General features: G+C 43.5%; 2 protein-coding genes across 3 annotated transcripts in view; both read left to right on the top strand.

Annotated features, from left to right (window-relative positions):
• The first annotated feature begins 7,213 nt into the window (after positions 1-7,213).
• srp9 (signal recognition particle 9) lies at positions 7,214-10,841 on the top strand. The gene is made up of 3 exons (XM_084325742.1): positions 7,214-7,367; positions 8,023-8,091; positions 10,325-10,841. The coding sequence occupies exons 1-3, from the start codon at positions 7,296-7,298 to the stop codon at positions 10,442-10,444; spliced, it is 261 nt and encodes an 86-aa protein (XP_084181868.1). The 5' UTR covers positions 7,214-7,295; the 3' UTR covers positions 10,445-10,841.
• A 38-nt stretch (positions 10,842-10,879) lies between these two features.
• ephx1 (epoxide hydrolase 1, microsomal (xenobiotic)) overlaps positions 10,880-27,138 on the top strand; it is a 44,406-nt gene continuing 28,147 nt past the window's right edge. Inside the window, exon 1 of one of the 2 annotated variants that reach the window (XM_084326738.1) lies at positions 10,880-12,307. The gene's annotated coding sequence lies outside the window, so the exon portion shown is untranslated. The other variant, XM_084326739.1, reaches the window with a different exon arrangement.

Here is a 27,138-nt window from a genome sequence, read left to right as displayed (position 1 = left end):
CCCTTCAAAGCACTTCATGGCTATGGAGGTGAGAGCTACATGGCGATAGTCATTGAGGCAAGCCGGTGTGGGTTTTTTGGGTACAGGGACAATAGTGGACTTTTTCAAAGAGGTGCATGGGGATGACAGACTGTTCTAAGGACATGTTGAATATGTCAGTGAATACCGTTGGTCGGCACAGACTTTTAGGACACGTCCGGGGATGCTGTCCGGTCCTGCTGCTTTCCTGGTATTCACTTTCTTAAAGGTCCTCATGCTCTGTTATCTTGAACACTGAGTCTCCATTGGCAGTGGCTCTACTTTCTGTTGTAGTGGCCTGTAGCCAGGCCTCAAAGTATAAAGAACGTGGGTAGAGCATGTCACAGACAGGGTTAGTGTTCAAGTTTCAAGTTTAGTTTTATTTGTCACATATAAGGTACATGTACATTATTACAGTGAAATGCTTGGTTCTGTATGAGCCGCCTGAGATTGTGCTTCAAACAGTAGAATAAAGGCCAAACACTATACAAAATATACAATATAATTACAAACTAAAGTACAACCTACTGTAAAGTACAAAGTGAAGTACAAAAAGCAAACACATTTTTCAAATGCAAAAATGAAGTAAGGATGTAGTGCAAATCTTTTTGTAATAAATAGATACAAATATGGTGTAGTGTTAAAATTGTTTAAAGTGTCTAAAGTGTGATCTGCACAGACTTTTAGGACGCGTCCGGGAATGCCGTCTGGTCCTGCTGCTTTCCAGGTATTCACTTTCTTAAAGGTCCTCCTCACCTCGTGCTCTGTTAACCTGAACACTGAGTCTCCATTGGCAGTGGCTCTACTTTCTATTGCAGTGGCCTGTAGGCTGTTGTCATTTACAGCCTCATAGTATAAAGAACGTATTGAGCTCATTTGCCAAGGAGACATCAGTGTTCACCATGGGGGGGGTGCCTTTGTAGTCTGTCATCGTTCTGAAGCCCTGCCGGCTGCCACATACCCCTGGAATCAGCCTGTTCCTTCAAACTGAAGCTCCACCATATCCCTGTACCGCCCATCTTTGCCTCTATCACTGTTCTCCGTAGGTTGTCGCGCACGGCCTTGTGCTCGTCCATGTTTCCTGTCATGAGCCCGACGTTGTAGGCTGAACAAAACAAAGGACGATGCAATCCCTAATGTCCCTCTGGAACTTGATCCTGGCCCTGATGTCGTCCAGTTTGATCTGGATGGACTGGACGTTGGCCAGCAGGATGCTGGGGAGCGGTGGTCGGTGAGCGCGGGAACGAAGTCTGTTGCGACATCTGCTCATCGCCCCCGTCTCTTCTTACGCCTGATGTTTATGTTTATTAAAGGATCCCCATTAGAGACACATGAAAGAGCCTCTAGTCTTCCTGGGGTCCTGCACAAAACAAATACAATACAAATGTACAACTAAAAATACGAATAAAAAAATAAAGACAAAACACATACATTTAAAATGAATACAAATATACAAATTCACATTATAAAATCTAACATTCCAGTCAAACAAAAAAAATATAAAATACACAGATAACAGTTACATACATGACATGTTTGCAAGATATCTCTATTTTTCTTTTTTTTAAGTAATTTTATTATGTATTGTGGATGAGATGTTTTTCGGCAGAGCATTCCAGAGTATTATTGACATATATGCCAGTGAGTTTGAGAAAATGTGATGTTGTTGTGGTTCTGCGTGAGAATCTCTACCAGCCAGTGTTCGTCAACAAGCAGGTTGAGAGAGCAATCAAAACGGTGAGTAAACTAGGCCAGTGGTTCCATTTCCTGTGTAGCAAAATGGGCAGAGCATGTCACAGACACAGACAGGGGTTCCATTCCACGTGTAGCACAATGGGTAGAGCATGGCACTAAAACTGACAGGTTTGGGGGTTCCATTCCCTGTGTAGTTCAATGGGTATTGTTACAGCCACAGCCAGGGCCTTTCTCTCCCCTGTCTGTCAGCAGGTCCCCACATCCATATATGGGTCTCTTCCTGTTCCCGCCTCACCACCAGTCTTCCCACCTGGGCCTGTCTACACACCTGTTGGCTATCACCCCATCACAGAATCAGGATAAGAGGCCTGCACCCCTGCCACTCCTGGTCCGAGTGTTGTTTTTATATATAGTGATATTATTTTCCTAGTGTAACTTGTGTGCTCTGTATCCTGCGTCATATTGACCCCTATGAGTGCTTTTGGTGTTCACTGACAATGATACATTAATAAAGTTATTATTAAGTTATTAGTATTTGAATTTAACTCCATTCATTGCATTTCTGACTGATGGAATACCTGAACACTTACTGCCATCTACTGGTAAGACCATGTAATATCACTCATGTCAACTTCAGTAAATCAGTTGTTCTTTCCCTCAACAGTTCTACCAAACATCATCAAATGTCTTGTCTTGTTGGTGCAGAATGCCAGTGCCAGAAATGCCAGGGAAGCATGACAAACACCATAGATGTCCAAGCAATACTGTTATAATCCCATTTAGACATAAGGTTTTTCCTCATTTCTAAGGTCTCCCATTTATGAAATGGATTCTTGTATACAAATATTCTACAGCATAGAAATGTTAAATTAATATTAGTTATACAACCCAAAACAAAAAAACAACTCAAATGAAGCCTGGCCGTATGGGAGTTGAGACATAATGAACTCATGAAGATGAATAATACAAGCTTTGAGAGCTTTCAAACGTGACAGGCTAGAAGTCAGGAGGATATTCCTCTACCTAGCACCTAAATCAATAGTTTATTCACTCCAACAGTTTGTGACAACCATCATCAAATGTCCTGTCTTCGTGCTGCGAAAACAGTGTCAAAAAAAGTGCAAGAAAAGAGAATGACACCATAGATTTCCCAGCAATAGTGTGTAGTGTGCAGACCAGGAGCAGTTAGATGTAGCAGCAGTACTGTCTATCTGTATGTCATGTATGTAACAAAAACAAACCACGTGAACTTTGGAAATTACTCAATAATCAACTAGGATGCAGTAAAAAACTTAAAACCAGATTCTCAAACATAAACATAAAAACGGACAACACGCTCATCACAGACAAGCTGGATGTAGCCAATTACTTAAACATTTTCTTCACAAACATAGCCACAACACTGGTAAACAAACTACCCTCCCACTCAGGGCTTTATGGGGTAGAACACATAGTAGCTTACTACAAAAACCTAGGGGTCCGCAAGGACGACTTCAAGCTGGAAATGGTAACAACAGATGAGGTACTCAATAAACTGAGCGCCCTCCAACCTAACAAGGCCACTGGCCATGACAACATCCCCTCCAAATTCCTCAGAGACTCAGCAGCCGCCATCACCCCAATCATCACACACATAATAAACCTCTCCATAAAACAGGGACACGTCCCCAAGGACTTCAAAATTGCGAGGGTGACCCCTCTGCACAAAAAGGGCAGCAAATTAGACCCAGGCAACTACCGCCCTGTTTCTATTCTCACCTCCATCTCGAAAGTCATGGAAAAAATAGTCTACGAACAGGTCGAAAAGTACCTAGCGGAAAAAAATCTAATCTACGAATTCCAATCTGGCTTCAGAACATCCCACTCCACTGACACATGCCTTCTCTATTTGAATGACCACATCAAACAAGAGGTGGACGCAGGCAAATACTGCGGCATGGTCATGCTGGACCTACAAAAGGCCTTTGACACGGTCAATCACTCCATTCTGATTGACAAGCTAAAAGCAATTGGTTTTGATAGTCTATCAGTGAGCTGGATGCAATCCTACCTTGAGGGGAGGGAACAGATGGTGGAGGTAAACGGTACCCTATCCCCCCCTCTCACAGTGAGCTGTGGTGTTCCACAAGGAAGCATACTAGGACCGCTACTGTTCCTAATTTATGCAAATGACATGTCGTCAGCTTGTGACTGCAACTTGTTCCTGTTTGCGGACGACTCAGCCCTGCTGGTCTCTGACAAGAACAAGTTACAGGTTGAAAAAACCCTCAGCTCGGAACTAGGCAGAATCTGCATATGGCTCGCTGATAACAAACTATCATTACACATGGGCAAAACAGAGTCCATTCTCTTCGGTTCAAATAACAAACTCAGCAAGACCGACGGCTTCTCAGTTACAGTGGGTGACAATATTGTCACAAGGAAAGATGAAATTACCTACCTGGGTTCCATCCTAGAGGCTAATCTCTCCTGTGACAAAATGGCATCCAATGTAATAAAAAAAGTCAACCAACGAACTCGATTCTTGTACCGGATCTCCTCTCTGGTAAACAAGAATACCCTGAAGACTCTGGCAGGAGCACTCATTCAGGGGTACTACGACTATGCTTGCACCTCATGGTACCAAAGCACCTCAAAGGCGCTAAAAACAAAATTACAAACATCTCAAAACAAACTGGTCAGACTACTGCTTGACCTTACTCCTAGAACCCACCTCACCCCTGCCCACTTTGACAACCTAGGATGGCTTAGAGTAGATGACAGAGTACAGCAACTTGCAATGGGCCTGGTCTACAAGATACACTACACGACCAAGGTACCCATGTACATGGCAAAATACTTCCCAAAGGTCAGTGAATACCACGATCACAACACCAGAGGGAGCTCCACAAATCATGTTAAACCCAGATTCGGCTCAAATAAGGGACTAAACACGTTTCGCAATTATGCCACATCAATGTGGAACGCCCTACCCAAAGCTGTAAAGGAATGTGGATCACTACCCACTTTCAAAACCTCTCTCAAGAGACACCTACGGGAGACTGCAATTCAACACTGGCCCCTGTAAATATCCTAACCCAACCCCCTCCAATGTACAGTCATTTACCTAGTATGGTTTTGTCAATAGTCCAATGTACAATTTTGTTTGTTTGTACAGAGTCTCCCCCCCCTCAATGTACAGTTTTGCTTGTTTATACAGTGTGCCCCCCCCCCCCCCCCAACCACCTCCAATGTAAATTACCCAGTATGGTTGTCAATATCCCAGTGTACCCAACCCCCCCCACCCAACCTCCTCCAATGTACAGTTTCTACGTCAAATGTATATACTCCCTTTTCTTGACTCCTTCTGTATCACAAACAGTACTGTATTTGCAAATCTGGTATGTCATAAATGTATAGATGTAGCAGTACTGACTATCTGTATGTCATGTATGTCATATATGTCCTGATGAATTGAAAATGGGGGACCCTGGTGGAAACAAGACGAAAGTCTTTCTCTGGTCTGCATCCCCTTAACAATTGTGTGTATTGAGCTGTACTGTATTGTACCCATTCTGCAATCTGTTAATAAAGTTTTCAATCAATCAATCAATCAATCAATCAATCAATCAATCAATTCAATCAATCAATCAATGTATGTCATATGTTAGGTTGAATTGAATATGGGGGACCCTGATGTAAACAAGACGAAAGTCTTTCTCTGGTCTGCATCCCCTTAACAATTGTGTGTATTGAGCGGCCGTACTGTATTGTACCTATTCTGCAATCTGTTAATAACGTTTTCAATCAATCAATCAATCAATCAATCAATCAATCAATCAATCAATCAATCAATCAAGCAGCATTGCTCTGTCTGTAATATCATGTACTTCGCGTCTCTCTCAGGAGGACGCACCCATCGCAGGACAGGTGAATGACATACTCTATGTTAGAGCTCCGCCTACAGGCATAATGAAGAACAACATACTGTTATAATGAATTTAGACACATAATGCATACTGTGCTCTGACAGAATCAGGCTGAAGCCAACCGGGGGGGGGGGGGGGGGGGGGGAACACTGAAGAATACCTCAGAGTCCCGCCACTGGAATACCTGTAAAACACAAGCTATTGTATTTTCATAATTTGTTCATGCATCAAATAGTCTTAAATGAACTAATTCTAAAGTGTCATCCTCACTTCAGCTACATTACTATTATTTGCAGTAATTAATCTATCACCATATGCATAACAAGAACAAATGGTGCTATATGAATAACAGTGATGTGTAATAATAGAGCAGCAACTACCACATGAATCCATAACTATACTATGTAGAAGATGTAGAACATACTTCATATACCCAAACCAACATAAGTTGGTTTACACTGTTTATTTATCTCATATTTTTTATTATGAGTTAATTATATTGTTTACACTGTTTATTTTTACATTCAGATCTAATTGTATTGCCCATATTGGCATATTTATGTATTTCTACTATTACCCTGGCCTGCCCCATACCTGTACCACAAAACTTTGCAATCTGTGAAAGAGACACAACTGTCAAGTCCTTTGAATTTGAATGTTGGGGTCACAGGAATTTCAAATGGGATCGAGTCACTTGAATGTACCCCAGGGTTCCCACGCTTTTTGAGACATTTCCCAGGACTTTTCCAGGACATTTCATTGTTTTTCTTGACAACCGAGGAGAGCGCTTGCTCACTGGATTTCCAGATTTTTACAGGACGAGTTGGAACCCTGTATTCCAGATATTGAATGGAAGAAGGCCTGGTTACAACCTCAAAACAATTGCATATCCAAGTAAAATGTTCTGACAAAACAAATCCATGACCATTATTATTACCCGTGAATGAATGAATGAAAACTTTATTTAACAGATTGCAGAATGGGTACAATACAGTACGGCTCAAATGCTCAATACACACAATTGTTAAGGGGATGCAGACCTGAGAAAGACATTTGTCTTGTTTCCATCAGGGTCCCCCATTTTCAATTCATATAGACATTTATGACATACACAACATACATGACATTTATGGCATAGGGACATATAGGTATTTAGTACTGACTAACACCAGTAACGTGGTGTAAATGTGTGGAATTGGACTGTTCTTACAATCACGTTATGACTCACATGAAGACACAACTATTTAATCGTCCCTCTCCCCAGTGAAATATTTAATTTAAGGGAACAAATGCTTGAAACCTTTACCAAAAAATAGAATTGTCTTACCTGTTTATATGCCATGAATGTCATGATGTCATGTATGTCATAAATGTCACTATGAATTGAAAATGGGGGACCCTGATGTAAACAAGACGAAAGTCTTTCTCTGGTCTGCATCCCCTTAACAATTGTGTGTATTGTGCTGTATTGTATTGTACCCATTCTGCAATCTGTTAATACAATTTTCAATCAATCAATCAATCTGACGAAATAGATTGTCTTTTACTTTGAAAACCATGACCCGGAAGTGGTCCAACAGTGCTGATGTGGTCGTCTCGCGTCATGGTTCCTGAAAGGCCGGTGCTCTAAGAGATCTTTTAGTAGAACGATATTCCTATACTTTGCTTAAAATCATGCCTTACTTTCAGACGTGGGAGGAGTTTTCCCGTGCAGCAGAAAAACTGTATTTGACACATCCCATGCAGGTAAAAGAGAATACATTGTATTTACTGTGGAGAGTCGTGCTAACTGGTTAGCTCGTTAGCTTGTTAACAGCAGCACAGACTGGTGATCTGCACTGGACACATGCAGGGAGAGGTCCACTCCAAACCACGGATTTCTCACAAATATAGATATTTAAAATGTATGACAAATGCCCAAAACGTTGCTGTCCTACAAACATCCACAACCGTTTATGTATTTGTATCCACATGTATAGTGAATTATTGTATGACTCGATTCTACTGAAACAATTAATAATCTGAACAGTAAGGCAGCTGGTATACTAGATGGTTAAGACATTGTTGTATGATGTACCATCATGGTCAAAAAGTACTAAGAATTGTCATATTTGCTACTGATTTGCTGTGTAAATGGGATGTTCTAAAAATGTAATGATTTTGGCTGCTGGCCCACTGAGAATATTTGAACTCCATACCGTCACCATTAGAGTAACAGAAGAGTGCAAAGTAGCAGTAAAGTGCATTGCACTATACAGTATAACAATATGTGGAGTGTGACAAAGCTACGGCGTAAATATGCTACGTCTGCTTACTTCACAACAAGGCCTTCTGCGTTCATGCCTTTGACAGTTTTGTCATGAAGTGATTGTGAATACGCTTGTATTGGTGCTTTTTGCAGGTCAGAGTAGTACTCAAGTACAGACACTGTGATGGAAACCTCTGCATCAAAGTCACCGATGACTCAGTGGTAAGTGTGAGACAACAGGACATTCACACACCGAGCAGGGAGATCTAACCGATAGTAGGAGACCTCGCAGAGAGTAGAGAGACCTAGCAGAGAGTAGAGAGACCTAGCAGAGAGTAGAGACCTAGCAGACAGTAGAGACCTAGCAGAGAGTAGAGAGACCTAGCAGAGAGTAGAGACCTAGCAGAGAGTAGAGAGACCTAGCAGAGAGTAGAGAGACCTAGCAGAGAGTAGAGAGACCTAGCAGAGAGTAGAGAGACCTAGCAGAGAGTAGAGAGACCTAGCAGACAGTAGAGAGACCTAGCACAGAGTAGAGAGACCTAGCGGACAGAGTAGAGAGACCTAGCAGAGAGTAGAGAGACCTAGCAGAGAGTAGAGAGACCAGAGAGTAGAGAGACCTAGCGGACAGAGTAGAGAGACCAGAGAGCAGAGAGACCTAGCAGAGAGTAGAGAGACCTAGCAGACAGTAGAGAGACCTAGCAGAGAGTAGAGAGACCTAGCAGAGAGTAGAGAGACCTAGCGGACAGAGTAGAGAGACCTAGCAGAGAGTAGAGAGACCTAGCGGACAGAGTAGAGAGACCTAGCAGACATCATTATCAACATCAGAATATTTTGCTCACATATTTAAGTAGTGCATTCTCAGGTGATATTTGAAAGACACTTTACTATTCAATTTACTTATGTACAGTGGGCAGTTATTCCAGTGATTGATGGCACGATAAACAACAGTCCTCTTTAAAGCATTTGATTTTGGACGTGGTAACATAATATCTGTCCATCATCAGCTGACCTAGTAAAATAAGAATGAACCTGACTGCATCTGACAATTTGTTTGTATAAGAAAACGGGTTGAGACGAAAAGACAGTGTTCCTGAAAAATGTAACTGTGTTGAAAACCAGCCTATTCTCTACCGTTAACCATGAGAGTTGTCGGTGCATAGTGATGGTGTTTGTTCTCATGGAACAATGTAAAACTAACCTTGCAGCTCTGTTCTGGGCAGTTTGCAATTTCTTTAGTTGACCTTTGGATGCAGAGGACCATACTGGTGCACAATAATCCAGGTGACATGAAATTAAAGATTTCGCCACCTGTCCCACAATATATGTAGGGACATAAGAGACATTTCCTCACCATGGAGATGCCACTCCCCATCTTCTTCACTATGGTATCAATGTGTTCTGCCCACGACAGCTGGCTATCAATTATTATGCCCAGTAATTTTACTTTATTTACCTGTTCTATGGGTTTGTCAGACACGTTCAAACTCATTTTTGATATTGATAATGTGATTACATGGTCAGGGATTCATTATTACAGGATGAGAGACCCCCAACCCTACCACCATGGAAGTATTAACATGTAAATGTTAAGTAAACTTTTTTGCCAAGAGGTCCGGGCTAGTTCCAGATGTTCCATGGCAAGTTCCAGATGTTCCATGGCAGGCTTAGCCGGCTTGACTTGCCTTAGTTCTGAACCCGCAGGTTGCGACCTGTTGTATAAAGCTGCAATCATTATTTTCTACATATGACCACCTGCTGTCAGAAGGTCTCATTGAGCCACCATGGTGTCTGTTGTTATTCCATTATTTATTTTCTTTGTCTCCTTGCTTCCCTCTAGTGGTCAGAAAACGATTATTGTAGATTTCAATACTAGTTAAGTATTTACCAAGTTAGTATGATAGAAAAATGTACTTGGAAAAATCAACTAAATTCAAATCTACCCAGAAAACATGTGGAACTTTTCTGCCTGTCGGTGTAATGATTTCTGGCTGTTCCAATAGAAAAAAGAAAAAGAAAAAAACGGACCCCACATTTACTGTCCTACTCTCTGCTGAGGAGGGCTTTATTTGAGAAAATTCAAATTGTAAATCCGGATTTGTTTTGGCAGTCTGAGAGTTGTATGTTGAGTTGTCTTTTTGAGGAGGACATCTTCAGTTTTGCAGGATTTTTGGAGAAAGCATGGCCACTTGAGACAAAACACACTATATTCTATATATTGTATATGAATTCCTCTTGTGTCTTTGTTTACATACATTGCTTACAGCTTGTGTTATATTACGTTTTATTGTATTTTATTTTTTTTGTGGCCATCTTGGTCTATATGTCGTAATTTGTCAAGTATGCTATTATATACTTGTTTGTGTCTTGTAAGCCCATATGGGCTGGGCAGGCATACACCTGTATGTAAGACACGAAAATAAAAAAACATCAAATCAAATCCTACTCTCCTCTGCAGTGTTTACAGTACAAGACGGATCAAGCCCAGGACGTGAAGAAGATCGAGAAGCTCCACGGCAAACTGATGAGACTCATGGTATCCAAGGAGACGCACAGCGGCTCCATGGAGACGGACTGAGAGACACGGAGAAGAGAAGAAGAAAACAACCTTGTGTCACCCCTGGGACTGTCTTTGAGATCAATCAATGTAGAAACCACAACGGTTGGAGAGAGAGAGAGAGAGAGAGAGAGAGGGAGCACAAAACGGATGGGATGGAGACAAGAGTTGGAGAGAAACGTTTTGGGATAATATCTTGGGAGGGGTTGGGATGAGGCCTGGCTACCTGTACTGATTCAGTGTTAGTCAGGGATGTGATAATTATTTCTGGTTTTATTTTTAATTTTTTTTCCTCAATTCCAGGAAAGAACTTGCTTTCTGTTTGTTTGTTTGTCTCCCTGGTGTCTTGCGTCTAATCTGATCACATCCTTGATTGTATCAATAATAAAAACCAGTTTAGGCAGCCAGGAAAGGTCAAAAGAAGGGGGGGGGGGGGGGGGTTGGGGAATCTTTAAAAAGATTGTTAGTGGAAAGCAAGTTGAACCTTGACTTTTTTTAAGCCTTGTATTTATTTTTCCACCTTTCTTTTTAAGGTGGACGTATACGATGAATGGTAAGAAAACACACAGCATGTCTCAAGTTTTCTTCTCTTCTGTATGTGGTTTATTGATTTTATATCAACAGTCTAGGTTTTCATTTTTTTTTTTTTACACAGAAATCTGTTCATCATGGCCACCATGTGGAACGTGATTGAAGCAGGACCTTCTGATTTCCACACAGAATTGTTGAGAGACCCCACACCTCCGATAACATTTTGTCTACTGAAAACGATTGTGTTAGGCATCCAATAAATGTTTATTTACCCAAATGCCGCCAGTAAATCTGGTGCTTTTGTCTTTGTTGGCACTGACCATTCTATTATGGTTGATGGTGGTGGCAATGTTGTCCATGTTGAGACCATTTTGAAGTTTTTACATAATATGCGTTTTCATCTTAAAGGGGCACTTCATCATCATCAAAAAATATAAATAAATGCCAAGTTATATTGCACATAATCTCACACACCTCCAATAACAGTTTTGCACACATTCATTTAGTTTGACATTGTTAATATTGAGAGTAAATTAGTTTGATTATGTCATCAGGGACATTGGATCCTTGTGTTAATCACAGCTCAATTAAATAATAAAGTAGCAGTCTATAAAACAAGACATTGCTATTTCATCTACATCATTTCATGGGGCTGTAATTGACACAACACAGGGATTCAATGTCCCCAATGACATCACTGGTGGTCACATTCAAACGAATGTACTCTCAATAACTGTCCAACTAAATGAATGTGTGTGAAACTGTTTTTGGATGTGTGTGAGATGATGTGCAAAATAAACCAGTTTTTCTTTTGGTGAAGTGCCCCTTTTAATTAAGCGATGATAAACTAACATAACAAACTACATCATTCATCTTTGTCCCATTTCATCCACTAATAAACCTTGGTTCACATTCAGTACTCTCTACTCATATACTCACACACACACCCCTTGGTTATCCAATTAGCTAGATGGCACTGTCGCGAAAAACGAGGGTCCCGACTGAGACTGGTCCTGCAGCTATTAGGCTCCGGGGCTGCAGCTTATTAGCTGGTAATACTCATGTTGTCAACAACACATCTCATTCCAACCAGTTCTTACTGCTGTAACTCTGGTGGCATTTCCCTTTTTACATAACCAGAGAGAATAAACATCCTCAACCAATTTGGTCATTGTTTTTTCCATCTTGCTCGGGTGGAGCTGTTACTGTCTGTGACCAAAGTGTGGCTGTTAAGATGCTAAAGAGGAAAGGAGATTGTGGAATCGAACGGAGCCAAGGGACCGTGTGAGAGAGAGAGGACAGAGACTGTTGACTTTATTATCTTTTCTGTTGCACCTCGCCTCGGGGTTAAAGGTAGGTCAACTAAACAAACGGCACGCAGCTTTCTTCACCTCTTTATTCGGTTCTCCTCCAGACCATACAATAGTCTTTATTTGGGATATGGTGTTTGTGTTTCCATCGTCGCCCGCTGCACTCTGACAACGGTGAGAAACAATGTTGCAAAGTTGATCAATAGACAAATTATACGATCTGCATATGAGTGGGTTTTGTGTTGACTTTCAGTTGGGTTTTAATTAATGCATTGGACCTGGTATTGGGGCTGAGTATTGACCGAGAGTATTGTTTTGACATGACTTGTGGCAATATTATGAACTAGATGAAATAGTTAGACATTGGTTATTATTATTGATAAATGCCGTGTGATCTGTCACTCCATGAGATGATGCAGTAATAATCGGATCTCTCGTCTTGTCTTTCAAAATATGTATCGTTACTTTTTCGACCTGTCATAATCAGATTATAATGCATTTAGAGGTCTATTTTAAGTGTTCATTTTTTCAAATCAGCTGAGTCAGCATGAGAGAGAGAGAGCGTGTGTGTCGGGGGGTTAATGTGTTATTACGTAGTCGTTACAAACTACCGTTGCCATGGACGGGCCTGGTGGACTGTGTGTGACCAGGACATTTTACACACTGTAGGAGTACATTGTAGAGCCAATCCCACACAGAATAATAGGAATATACATTTAAATATGAAGTTCCCGTTGTAAATTCTTATTTTTCCACGTTTATTGTTTGCGTGGAACCCGAAAACAGTAAACGTGTCATATGCAACGTTTTGGCCGCGTATATGGATCTGTGAATGAATGAATGAAAACTTTATTAACAGATTGCAGAATGGGTACAGTACAGTACAGCTCAATACACACAATTGTTAAGGGGATGCAGACCAGAGAAATACTTTCGTCTTGTTTACATCAGGGTCCGGTCCATTCTGGTCCATTCTCTACCTAATCTCTCTCAGCTGGCTACACTGGGATCTGTACACCAACTACTACAAACAACAACACACAACGCTATTCATAACGCTATTACTGTGTGGACCTAAATTGTTTATAAAGCCATAGTGGTAGGAGACTGAGTTGTTGTGATGTGTTGTGTTATTTCCTAGGTTATTTAATTTTTTTAGTTTAGTAAACATGCCAAATTTCCACTCTGTAACTTGCTTAAAGGGGAACACCACCCAAATTAAGAATTCCGTTATTTCCATGGCCTAGTAAAGTTCAATCAATATTTGTGAACTACTTTCGCTCTCTCTCTCAAAGCCAGAAACCAGAGATAATCAAACTTACTTCAGGTATCGAGCTGCTTCACTGACAGTGAATGGGAGACTGATTTTGTTAACCGACAGAACGTTTAACTTGAATCTTTTTTATTTGTATATCCAAATGAGCTTCATTCTAGTAGTGTTATATCTCATTACTGGCTATCGCGTCTCGCTCTGCCATATTGAGATAACCTATTATTTCCACGCACCTAGCGTGCACGCGAAACAAACAAATGCACCCACTTGCACGTGACCAAGCCACTCCCATGCGTCTCCCTATAGACCATTGCACTTGCGTTACATTGAAATCGGGGAGGAGATAGCGGGGGAGCAAATTAATGAATGTGGATGAGAGCCGTGATGTAAGTGGTTGCAGCTACGGCTGTGGGGGTGCTAGAGACATGATCGAATAGACTTTTATGCGCCTGAGTTTCCTGAACACGGCGCGACCCATTCCTAATCTATCAGAACTAAATCGGCCGAGATTAAGTCCCTTTTCCAGCACCTACTCCCCAAACACATGCGCAGATTGTCAACGGAGTCTGGACGACGCGAGATGACGCACAAATGAATGTGGACTGTTCCATCAGAGGGGGGAGCTTCCGTGGCCAGTGTCCTTTCAGCCGAACAGGATAATGAAAAAATGATCCCACTAAATGGCCAGACGTGTCTTATGGCGACATCTACAATTACCTCATTGAGTCTCCAGGTAGACTAATGTTTATATTTAAGTGCAGTGGTATGTAGCCACTTACACTACCACACAAGCTCCCCCCTCTGATGGAACAGTCCACATTCATTTGTGCGTCATCTCGCGTCGTCCAGACTCCGTTGACAATCTGCGCATGTGTTTGGGGAGTAGGTGCTGGAAAAGGGACTTGATCTCGGCCGATTTAGTTCTGATCGATTAGGAATGGGTCGCGCCGTGTTCAGGAAACTCAGGCGCGTAAAAGTCTATTGGATCATGTCTCTAGCACCCCCACAGCCGTAGCTGCAACCACTTACATCACGGCTCTCATCCACATTCATTCATATGCTCCCCCCGCTATCTCCTCCCCGATTTCAGAATCCCGGAAGTGTTGCAGTGGTCTATATGACGCCGGAAATGGTCATGCTCACCCTCCTCATTTAGTTTCCAAAAAGCGGAAGTAGCAGTGCACTTCGTGAACTGGTTGTTATGAAACGTAGGAAGAAATTACACAATGTTGGGTATTCGCCAGAAGTTCACCAGCCCCCGGAACGTTCTCGGCACATCCTAACAGCGCAGCGGTCCTGTCCTGGGTTTTCCTTGTCTCGTGACAGCGGACAGAGGACGGTTAGCAGTCGAGCTAAGTCATGCACAGGTAGGGCCTGCGCTATCAGGCATTGATACTAGCAGGGTAATACTGCTTGTTGTCTCGTGAGACGACGAGTGATGTATTGGCGCGGGGGGCGGGTTATTTGGGAAAACATGACTCTCTTTTGGATGTTTTTCCAAGTATCCTAGCGCGCAGCTAATGCTAATGCTACAATGTTGGGGCGCGGTTCCCATGTACCCCGCCGAGGGCTGTCTTTACTGTCTTCCGTCCTCTTAACCATTCATGCTGATGGTCAATCGGTGTCTAATGTTGGGGGTTTAACGGGGGCTTATTTACCCTTTACATGGGTGGATGGGCTGAGGCTCAGGGCAGGTGTGCTTTTTGTGAATCTATGAATTGAAAATGGGGGTCCCTGATGTGGACAGGACTAACGTTTTCTCTGGTCTGCATCCCCTTAACAATTGTGTGTATTGGGCTAGCCCATTCTGCAATATCGTCACCCTCTTAATAGTAAGGGAATTTTATCAGATATTTGACCGATCTGCAAACTAAATCCTTACCAACCAATTTCTTCACTAATGTGTTTGTAAAGGTGTGTAGTAAGATGTATTAAAAAGTTGAAGTTCAAATCCTGTATGTTTTTTCGTAACAACTACTCAAAGTTGAGGTACCGAATACCGATTTTCGAACAATCTAAAATGTTCAGTTTGGCCTTGGGTAACTTGTGAGGGGTCAAACTATGGGGTTTTCATGATTCTGAGTTGATTGCAATCATTTATTTTTCACTAAAATCATTCCTTTGTGGAAAAATGGCTATGCCCACCTTTCCCGCTCGGCCCCCCACCCCCCCCCACAATGCCTTTCCACTGCTAGCATAAAAATTGTTTGATTACTTTACTATTTGCCCTTTTAGGACTTATAATAATATATTATTATTATTATTATTATTATTATTATTATTATTATTATTATTATTATTATTATTATTATTATTATTATTATTATTATTATTATTATTATTATTATTATTATTATTATTATTATTATTATTATTATTATAGTTGGTTGGCATTCAGAGTGAGGAAGTTTAGAGTTAACATGCTGAAGCCATTTGCAACCTTCATTTGATCATGGACAGACTGCTTTTTACGCCTGATATGTAAGTATTATCTACATTTTTTACTTGAAATATTTCATGTCACTACTTTGGTAATGAAATGTAACATACTGTACAAGTTGTCAACTTTGCTTACTTGTTAGCTGTGTAACAGTAGGCGCAATAATATGGTTAGCTAGCTAACGTTAAATCCATGATGTATTACTCCATGATTAGTTGTCAACTTTTCGTACTTGTTAGCTATGTAACATTAGGCGCAACAACATGGTTATCTATTCTAGCTAACGTGAAATCCATGATGTATTACTCCATGATTGTATCCAACTACCATGATGTATTACACACCTCAAACTGAATCTTATGATCATTTTATTTTCTTGAATGCTAGCTTTCTGGCCCATTAGGTTACAGTGGTGTATTGTCTGACAGGATCTTTTGTGTTTAACGTTACTGTGAAGCAGATCTTCTATTTTCCTTTGCAATAATATCTATTACAATGTTAATCATCTACTGTACATGATATTGTCTTTAATGTCACAAAATAATGATATTATGACTGAATAATACAATGTTTATTCTACTTTGTAGGACATATTAGTCTAGCTGCAGTATGGATGGACTCGACTCCACCTTTGCTAAATTGTTTCATCTGTGAAAGCCCGGAGACACCAGCTCAGAGGCTGATACAGCCAACTCCTAAAGGCTACCCTACTTTTTTGGAACAAGCACAAGTAGTTGAAAATGCTAAGATTTTGGAGCGTTTGAAGGAGGCTCAGAACATAGGAAGACTCAGGTACCACAAAAAGTGTAAAGATGATTTATACAACAGATTTGTTGAAGTCACCAAGAACTCAGGCCAAACATTAAAGGCAGAGAAAGAGTCAGCAAAGAAGAGAAGATGCACTTGCTCTGACTTCAGTGCAGCTTCTGCATGCAGTTCTACAAGTTCATGGTCCATTCAGCTTCTGTACAAGAATGTATGCATTCTTTGCAACCAACCTGCATAGATCTACAAAACTTCCAGAGGAAGCTAGAAAGAGATACAGAGTGCCAGATAATTTGACTGCCGATAGACTGAAGGCAAGCTTGCGGAAGACAGCACAGAGTCGCGGGGATGACTGGGGCACTGAAGTTGTTGGACGTCTGGAAGGGATCAATGACCTTGTGGCAGAAGAAACCCTGTACCATTTGCGCTGCAAAACTCTTTTTGAGACAGGTGGCCATTACTCCAAGACTGAAGATAGAGGACAAAGGAAGAAATTGATGAGGAACGAGAGGCTGTTTTTGTTGAATTCTGTGATTGGTTAGACTCAGAACGCGAGCATGGGGTGATGACTCTTGACCAAGTCCACAAAAAGCTACAGCAGTTTGATCTGTCACCAGATAAGAGCCTCTATTCAAAGTATTGGCTAAAGAAGAAACTCCAAGATAAATTCCATGACACCTTGTATTTCACATCACAGGAGAGAAGGGCAGATGTGCTCTGCCTCAAAGATGACACAGACAACATTCTGTGAGAGCATCATGCTAATCTTGAGCATGGAGATGAGAAGACTCAGATCATAAAGACTGCACTAAAGTTTGTATGCAACGACATCGCCATGGTCGATCTAGACCCAAAGTCATATCCCACAGCACACAGTATGACTGACATCCTGTCATAGTCACGGCGAGAGCCTTCCTCACCCCTCATCCTCTCACACCCTTGTATGGGCAGCATCCGACCCCAGGATTCCCACGCTGCCAGTGGGACACTAATTGACACAGCTGTGATGGATTCCCTCGTCAGCGAACTACTACTTCAGCCCACGGATCCTGCTCTACCCTCGTCACAGTGTTAACCTAACTTCCTAGGTACGACAACAAACCCTAGCCTTGCTACTCTATCCTTGTTGAAATAACTTGTCCTAATCTTGTTCTCTCTGTGTCCAGGACCACCGCTCTGGTACACCTCCCACCTGGACACCCTGTGCTGCACAAGGAGTGCACCTGCTCTCGTCCATTGCACATTCTTGTACCTGTTGCACATTCTGATGTTGTAAACCTGTCTGCTTGGGGGTAAACATTAAAGCCAACCTAAAACGCTCCATTCTCTCTCCACCTGTGTTCTGCTATTGGGCTCCGCCAACCCTTGCCCTAACACATCCAGAGTCAGATGTTCCTGAGGCCAATAGTGAAGACCGACGAAGAGTAGCCATTTGGGGGCAGAACTTCATAAAGGCCTGTCGGCCTCGATCAGGAGTTTTGCCATAGATGGGGCTTGCCATACAACTTGATCATAGATTTGGGTCAAAATGGATGCTCAACAAGTTACACCAGCTGGGATACACAGAGTCGTATTCCGAGACACAAAACTACAAATACTGCTTCCTTAATGACAGGAATGGAGATGGCATCCAAGATACTTCTGATACTCTTTATACCATTGTGGAAGAAACTGATGAGCAGATCGATGATGAGGTTGCGGTTGACCTTGAGGATCTATCATTTACGATAGCCAGTGGAAGTGAAACTAGCCATCACAATCGGGTGGTCATGGAGGTTGGGGAAACAACCAATGTATTCACTCAGTTTGTCAGACAATATAGATTTAAGAATTGTCTCTATTCAGGGAAACATTCCTTTCCATTCAGTGGGTTGGATCAAAGTCACCTCTCCGGCACCATCTTTGCCAGATCCCCAGACGACAGCAGCTGTGAGTGAAGTTGAAGGCACTTGACAGAGCTAAGATCCTGAGAGGAGCTGAAGTGAAGATTCTTCCATTCACCAACAGAACAAGGACAGGGATAAACACCATCACATTTCTTCCCATTACTGAGCTCGCCTCTTCTGTGACACAAGACCAGCTACTCCTCACTCTGGGCGATACACTCTGGTCAGCAGAGTATGTCTCTGAACCCCAGTGACTATGGATGGACATTAGGTGTACATGGCTATGAGCCAGTCCCAACACTAGACCCCATGGCTCCTGAGGAGCTACTGCAGTTCACAAGCTGCAACTGTAACAGAGATTGCAGCAACCGGCGGTGCAGCTGCAAGAGGAATGGCGTTAAGTGCATCTCAGCATGTGGAGTCTGTAAAGGAATTGCATGCAAGAATTGTGGTCATGATGGTGGTGAGTCTGGAGAAGACTCAGAGATTGACTCCTGAAGTGATCAGCACTTGTAACTACTTGTAACTACAAATAAAGCTACTTTCGAATTTAAATATAAGAGTGGGCGTGGCCTTTTTTCAACCAAGGAATGATTTTAATGAAAAATTAATTATTGCAATCAACTCAGAATCATGAAAAACCCCTAGTTTGACCCCTCACAAGTTACCCAAGGCCAAACAGAACATTTTAGATTTTTCGAAAATCGGTATTCGGTACCTCGACTTTGAGCAGTTGTTACGAAAAAACATACAGGATTTGAACTTCAACTTTTTAATACATCTTACTACACACCTTTACAAACACATTAGTGAAGAAATTGATTGGTAAGGATTTAGTTTGCAGATTTCCATATATTTCCCTTATAACACATCCACCACCGGAAACGCTTTAAAGCGTTATTGCCCGCCATGCTTTGACCGCCAGACCTCGCTGTACAGCGTTATTGAGATCAATCATAATTCATATATACACCCGCAACGCTCCAGCTGGACCCTAAAGGTGAAGGCAACAACGGCTCAATACCGCCGCCTGGTGGATGGTCGGGCGAGTTACACTGGCAAACAGGATATGGGGGCTGTGCGTCGATTAAATTCATCCGGTCGTCAGATATCGTTGCAAGGCTCCTGACAGACACAATGTACATAAGTGGAAGTGATTCATATAGTGGTCAGGCTTGAGGGGGAGAGGGGAGAGGGGAAAGTAGGTAGGCTCGAGTTGCCCAAACTCATTGCCGAGCAATTAGGAGAGGTAAAGTACGCGAGAGTTTTGTGGGATGGGAATCTGGCCGTAGGGTGTGGTAGTGAGGGGCAGGTGGAGATGGCTAGGAAGATGAGGAGCATTGGAGAGGTGGGTATAAGTAAGGTGGCGAGAGTAGGGGAGAAGAGGGAGGGGGGATGTAAGGGGGTGATAGCTGGGGTACCGGTCGAGGTTACAGTAGAGCAGCTGGTGGAAGAGTTAAAGGGGGACGGGCGTAATGGCATAGTTAAGAGTGCAGAAAGGATGAAGAGGGGAGCAGAGAGGGCAGTGACGGAGACGGTAGTGATTAAGTTTGAGGGTGGGGTTGTTCCTAGGGAGGTGGTTGTAGGGCGTAGGATGTATAGGGTTAGGGAATTTGTTCAGAACCCTCTTAGGTGCTATAGGTGCCAGGAGTTTGGCCATATAGCTACTACGTGTAGGAAGGGGCTGAGGTGCGCTAGGTGTGGCGGGGAACATGAATATGGGAAGTGTGGAGAGGGAGTGAAGCCGATGTGCTGTAGTTGTGGTGGGGAGCATAGTGTAGCGTTTAGGGGGTGTGAGGTGATGAAGAAGGAGGTCGCGGATTGGAGAGTGAGAAGGGAGGGTAAATTGTCGTATGCTGAGGCGGTTAGCAGGGTAGGGTAGGACAGGGCAGCCAAGAAAGGGTGCAGGGGGTTGAAGGAGGGCATTTGACAGAGAGGGTAGAACAGGAGGAAAGAGAGAGGGGAAGGGAGGAGAAATTAGGTATTGTGGCCTTCGTGGCAGGGGTAGTTACTGGTATGGCAGAGGCTAAGGGTAAAACAGCGATGGTGAAGATGATTGTTAGGATAGCGGTTCAACATCTGGGAATGGAAGGTCTGGACTGGGAGGAGGTGTATAGCGAATTGGCTGAGGGGGCTGAGAGGGACAAAGCAGCCCAGAATAAGATCGCAGGGGGCAAGGAGGGTCCCGCGGAGGGGGGCTCAGACAGGAAGTAGCAGCATTAGCTGCACTTCAATGGACAATGTAGTTGATGACGGGGTCCAGTAGAAGAAGAAGAATGAGAAGAAGAAGAAGAGCCCATAAAAAGAATTGCGGAGGGCAGTAATACGCCACGATGCGTCTACACTGCCGGAAATTCAAATAAGAAGAAGAAGAACAGGCAGTGTGTAGCTTGAAACAGTACTGAACAGGACTGAACAGATAGACTAAACAACATAGACTGAAGCCTGCATTTCTCAACCAAGGTGCCAAGCCTACCGTTTTGCTGTGGAAAGAGCCGGCAAGTTGATAACGGCTTTCCAGTGTGGAGGAATTTTCATGTGTCGAGTCGGTGGTGATTTTGGAGACTGGGAAAATACAGTTTTCTTACCTTGTATAGTAACGTGAATATTTAGGAAAATAGCTTTAGGACCACTTCTGTAAAGAAAGACTTCGCTGTGGAAGAGAAATAAACCATTTGGATATCTTTGTTTTACACTGGAGCGGCTGTGGACAGTATTTTTCTTTATCAACAAACGTACTACTCACAAGTAAGCAACTTTAACCAGTAGAGTGGAACGTCGGCCCTCATAAGTGATTTGAGTTGTAACTGTTGAGTTTGCTTTATTGAATTAAAGGGCCAACCACGGCCAAACTGCCCTCTGTCTCCTGAGTCTCTGTGTGCCCTGCTAGTGTGGCTTATCCTTCCCCATTGTCTGTCAAAGAAGTGGGAATAAAAGAAGGGACACGTTTTGCCCAAGTCACGTACTCAAGAAGTAATTTGGCCTAAGTCAGGTTTAAAATGGCTCAAGTCACAACAGCATGTTCGTAAATTGGCCTAAGTCATTTATTCCTTTTATGTTACATAATTGATAGACATAGTTATTTTTATGTTAATTGTCTTCTATTGTCATAACATTTTTGTGTGAAATTATGAATAAATATAATATATTCTATATATGGTTCAGTTTATTATGTTTCCTGAAAAACGAGAAATTATGACTTAGGGCTTGTGTCCATAGGGGACATTTTATGAGTTGTCAGCTCCTTTCTGTCATTCATTTATATGCTGGAGAAACGTCAGGCGCGCTCCTCTTCCCAGAGCCGCGCCTCGCGTTTTATGAGCTCTCGACGGCAGCGTTTTTGGCGGAGGGCTCCCAGCTCATAAAGTTGAAACTAGTTAAACTTTTTTGGAAAGCAGCGCGCTCATCAATGTAACTCATCGAGGAAGGGGCGGAGCCGCGGCTGGCGCGAGCTCTGGGGAGACCCAGAAAGACGCTCAAAGCTTTTTTTTCTTCTTTTTTCAAAGCGGTCCACCTCGAAAAAAAGGCTATTATAGGCCACTATTTTAAGAAGGCGACGATATGTTAATAGAGTTTTCGTTCATTCATTAATTTATCCCTTCACGGGTGCACACCGCAGTGGAGGTTGTTACATGACTACTAGTGGAGCAGTGCTTCACTAGTAGTAGACTTTGGTCTGCAGCCACCACTGGTGTTCCGTGCTTAGTGAAGCAGGTGGCATCAGTCCTTTGCCCTGACATGGTGGAAAGGTGTCCCGCCCGGCCGACGCCATGAGTCGGCCCGGCAGGTGGCTGGTGGGCTGATGAAGCCTATACCGCCGCGGTACAGAATTTAGCAGCGACTGGCAACATTGCTCAATTGGCTGTTTTTCTGTAAAAAATGGTGTCGGGTGGTGGGGCCTTAGGGCCAGCCGACGTCAAAACTATCGCGCAAGGTTTTGAGGTTATTCAGCTTTTGACCTAGCTGCAAGCTATAACCGCAGGGAGGGCTAGGATGCTGTCAACGGTTGTTCACAGGCATCTTTGGTAGGAGCAATCTCCCCTTGAGGAGGGGAGAGGTCTCCTCCTCAGGTCTCCCCTCTCTGCGGGTGGACCTTGGTCTGTCCACGGAGGCATGGGCGGTATTTGACCTGGGCCCCACGCTGCCCCACACCACGCAGCCAGAGGTGAGAGCACGGCCTCGCCAGCGGCTGCGGCGAGGCCCCCGGCCAGCGGCCATGTTTCCCCCGCCTGAGATACCCTGGACACAAAGAAAACAGGTGATCACAAGGCAGACAGCCTCGGCGGCCCGAGGGATCGGCTATATTAGATGGGCACGCCCTAAAAAAACGTTGCCATCTAGCTGTGTCTAGCACGCTCTCCGGTTACTCCCCCCCGCTACACTACGGGACACAGGGCTCTGATTTGTTCCCTTTGGCTGCGGGCCGCGTTCTTCCAGTGAAGAGCAAGCGGCCCCACATTTAGCTTTTCATGGAGACAGGGGCTGACACCCAGTTGCTAGCTAGGCCTGGGTCTGTCTATGAGAATGCTGTGCTGTCAAGCGGCTCCCACACCACACGTCATGTGTCTGTGTTTGGTGAGCCTGGTGTTGTATCTGTCGACGGAGCAGGGTTCCCTGTATCAAATTTTTTTGTCAGAGGGGGAACTCTAGGCCCAGGAGGTCGCAGCGTGGGTTCCCCCCAGCCCCGCCCTCGCCAGGCCGGGTATTACGTTAGTGCCTCCCTCGTCTGGACTTCCAATCCCACGGTGGTCAGCAGGCACACGTAATTTGGGTGGTAGTAATATCACTACAGGGCTACGGTGTGTAGAGACCCACCCTATCGGGCAGTGTGAGGACTACACACCATGCATGTCCAGCTGCAGAGCAGGCTGTCCTCAGCAAGCTAAGCCAGGAAGATGCTCAGCGGGGGAGCATATGTCACCAGGGGTGATGGCCGCTCCCCCCGTATCAGACCGCCCCTTCTGTCGGGGTCCCCCCCTTGGGTGCGATTGCCTCGTTGGTAGAGTCAGGGTGCGATATCCCGGCTCCACGAGACACCCTGCTCACGTGGTTGGCGAGACCAGGGTTGACAACGCACAGCGGGAGGGACTGGGCCACCTATCTACGATTCCAAGCGGACCAGCGGCAGTTGGCGGCGGGGGCGCTTTGGAATTTTACCAGGTATGGCTGCAGTGGTAGCCATATGTCGGTGTGGATGGAGAGAACGCTGAGGGTGGCGCTTGTGTTACAGTTTACACACCCCCGCCCTCTGTTTTTGGGTTTGGTACAGACTCTATTATCAGAGTCCGCGGCAGTGACAGCCCTGGCCGAGGAGATTCGTTCTCAGCCTCACCAGCCTGGGTTTTGCTGTAGACTGGAAGTAGAGTACTCCTCTTCCCAGTCAACGGGTGGAGTACTTGGGCTTATTTGTAAGCTCAAGGTCTATATGGGCATCCCTCTCGGAGCGGCGGCGAGTGGATGTTCTTGGCGCGCTCGGGAGGTTCCGTCCTAGGACTGGGGCCCTCACCAGCGGGGTCCCCATGGGCAGCAGGCTATCACACGTCACGGTCTTCACCGACGCCTCCCTCACGGGATGGGGGGGGACGTGTCGGGCCAACGCAGTAGGGGGCAGCTGGCAGGACCATGCTGCCCGGTCTGCACTACATTTCAATGTGTTGGAATTGAAGGCAGTCCTTCTGGTCCTCAAACGGCTCGGCCACCTTGTGGTGGGCAAGCATGTTCAGGCCTGTACGCTGCGACGAGATCGTCGCAAATTGCCCCCTAATTTGGCCGGTGCGAATGAAAAATTATATCTACTCGCAAGCTTGCGAATAGTGATTTCACCCCTTCATTCGCATTTCACTACACTAACATTAGCCTACAACCAGGGCTGTACAGGCGACATAATGTTGCGGTTGTAATTTCATTAGACAGACCAGCGCGGACATTTAATAACATGCAATTTAATTGACACGAGCAATGGGCTAACGTTAGCTGGTGGTCCCGAGTGAAGCAGGGACGGCGGAGCTATAGGCTAACGTTAGCTGGTGGTCCCGAGTGAAGCAGGGACGGTGGAAAAGTGAGGAAAGGGGGTGGGTTATATTGACAAGTGACAACGCTTGACAACAGAAGTTTAAACATAACTTCATATTTATTAGTTATTCGTTTCTGTATATCATCCACTGTGACTTTCCATCTCTGTGTTAGACTCTTCCTGTTTACATTCGAGTGTGACGTCATCACCTACGGCAGCTTAGACGATCAAAACGCGAACCTAGAACAAAACCCGGGGGGGGGGGGGGGGGGGGGGCTGGCTCTCTTGTGCATTCTCGCCCCCTCTCTCTCTCTCGCTCTCTCTCTACATTCAATGATTTAAAGTAGCCAAACGTTACAGACAGTATAAATACTAACTGGATAGTTGATGATAAACATTTAATTTCATTATCTGAAATATTCTAAAATCATTAAGTCTGCTATAAGCCATTATCCCTTTGTGTGTAATTATTATTTTCTCACAGTAGTATATATATATATATATATATATATATATATATATATATGTGTGTGTGTGTGTGTGTGTGTTTGGCTAAAGTGGATAGAAAACACAGTACTGTGCAAAAAAAGGGCACCCAAGAGTTTTTATATAAATAGTCTTAGATGTAAATAATTTTTTTTATTAGTGTGTCAGTAGACTACTCTTAGTACATTTTCATTAAATAATTTTTTAAAGCATCTTCATGGTTTAATAATGCAAACATATGTTGCAGGGACTTATTATAATCATCATATTGGCGTGACTGTATGCATCAAAGGGTTAAATCAAGCATTTTTAAGTGCTTTAGGAAATGTCAAAATATTGCGATATATATTGTGTATCGTGATATGGCCAAAAAATATCGCAATATCATTTAGAGGCCATATCGCCCAGCCCTACTATAATGGTAAAATAGTTATTTAAAAATTTGCCCCTAAAAAATATTCTTTGCCCCTAAATTTCTCATTTAGGGGCAAGTGTGCCCCTAGTGAAAAAGCTTAGCGTACAGCCCTGTATGTTTTGATCAGGACGGACAACACAACGTCAGCGTCGTATATCGACAGACAGGGAGGAGTACGCTCCCCCCGTCTGCACCGGGCGGCGGTCAAGCTCTGGCTATGGGCGTTTCTCAATCTGCGCAGCCTGAGGGCTCTCCACATCCCCGGCAGGGAGAATGTGGGTGCAGATGTGATGTCGCGGGGCGGTCCTCACCCTGATGAGTGTGGACTTATTTTTAGTGCTGTCAATCGATTAAAATATTTAATCGCGATTAATCACATGATTGTCCATAGTTAACTCGCGATTAATCGCAAATTAATCGCATTTAAAAAAAACAAATATTTATCTACCTTAAACGGATCTTTTTTAAGTTCCAAGTTTTAATACTCTTATCAACATGAGAGTCAACAAATGCTTGCTTTATGCAGCCATTTAACACAAAAGGATGACCCTCATGCATTGCAAATTTGCGTCAAATTCAAAACAGAGTGATGCACAAAATAACTTAAAAGAAAATAATAATTTAAAACAATGAATAAAGTGTGCATGAAATAATAGGGGAAAGAAAACATTAAGAACTTGTTACATTCACCCACACAAGGGCTGAGTAATCACATACCCCCTCTCACACACACATTCTCCCAGCTCTCTTTCTCTCTTGCCCCTTCCTCATCTCTCTCACCCCCTCTCTCTATATATATCTCACTCACACACACACACACACACACACACACACACACACACACACACACACACACACACACACACACACACACACACACACACACACACACACACACACACACACACACACACACACACACACACACACACACTTCAGAAACAAACATAGTATCAATGAGAGCATCAATAATACACCTGAGTGAAGTCTAGTTTAAAAAAAAAAAGTAAAAAGAAAAAAAAAAAAATTTCTTTTCTTAAAAGTTAATCTTGAGTTAAAAAAAATTGTGGCGATAACGCGTTAATACCGCGTTAACTTTTACAGCCTTATTTATTTTATAACCTAGTTATATGAATACTGGCTGAGCGTCTCGCTCTTAGCGCCCTGAGGTCCCTTGGATGTTTTTCCACTTATGGAAATCGAACTGGGAAGGGTGAGCGTGACCATTTCCGGCGTCATATAGGGAGACGCATGGGAGTGACTTGGTCACGTGCAAGTGGGTGCATTTGTTATCTCATAGGTTATCTCAATATGGCAGAAAATGTTCTGAGACAGAAAATGTACCAGTATACTCAGCAGAACATTGCCCAGGTTGTTCTCAGTGTCATCTCTACACAATCTCTCCCAGTCCATTGTCTATGGAGCAGCTTCAGACTTTATACCTGACAAATTTGACCACTAATTATTTGAGAGTTGTTGTCACTAAAGCTTTTGGACTCCAAAATGTGGACTGTCTTAGACCCTATAGGAATTACTGTACACATATGAATTCTGAAATTGGGTGTTATTCCCATTTAAAAACAGCAACATGCAGAG

Source organism: Notolepis coatsorum (genome assembly GCF_963971535.1).
Source record: "Notolepis coatsorum genome assembly, chromosome: 12".
Classification (NCBI taxonomy): Eukaryota; Metazoa; Chordata; class Actinopteri; order Aulopiformes; family Paralepididae; genus Notolepis; species Notolepis coatsorum.
Note: the sequence above shows the minus strand (reverse complement) of the source record. Positions and strands in the feature narration are given on the sequence as shown.

What these genes read in the sequence shown, in the direction of transcription:
- srp9 (XM_084325742.1), top strand. Translation starts at nt 7,296, where the DNA reads ATGCCTTACTTTCAGACGTGGGAGGAGTTTTCCCGTGCAGCAGAAAAA. An exon ending in ATTTGACACATCCCATGCAG is followed by an intron (nt 7,368 to 8,022) that starts GTAAAAGAGAAT and finishes TGCTTTTTGCAG; the next exon opens with GTCAGAGTAGTACTCAAGTA. An exon ending in AAGTCACCGATGACTCAGTG is followed by an intron (nt 8,092 to 10,324) that starts GTAAGTGTGAGA and finishes TCTCCTCTGCAG; the next exon opens with TGTTTACAGTACAAGACGGA.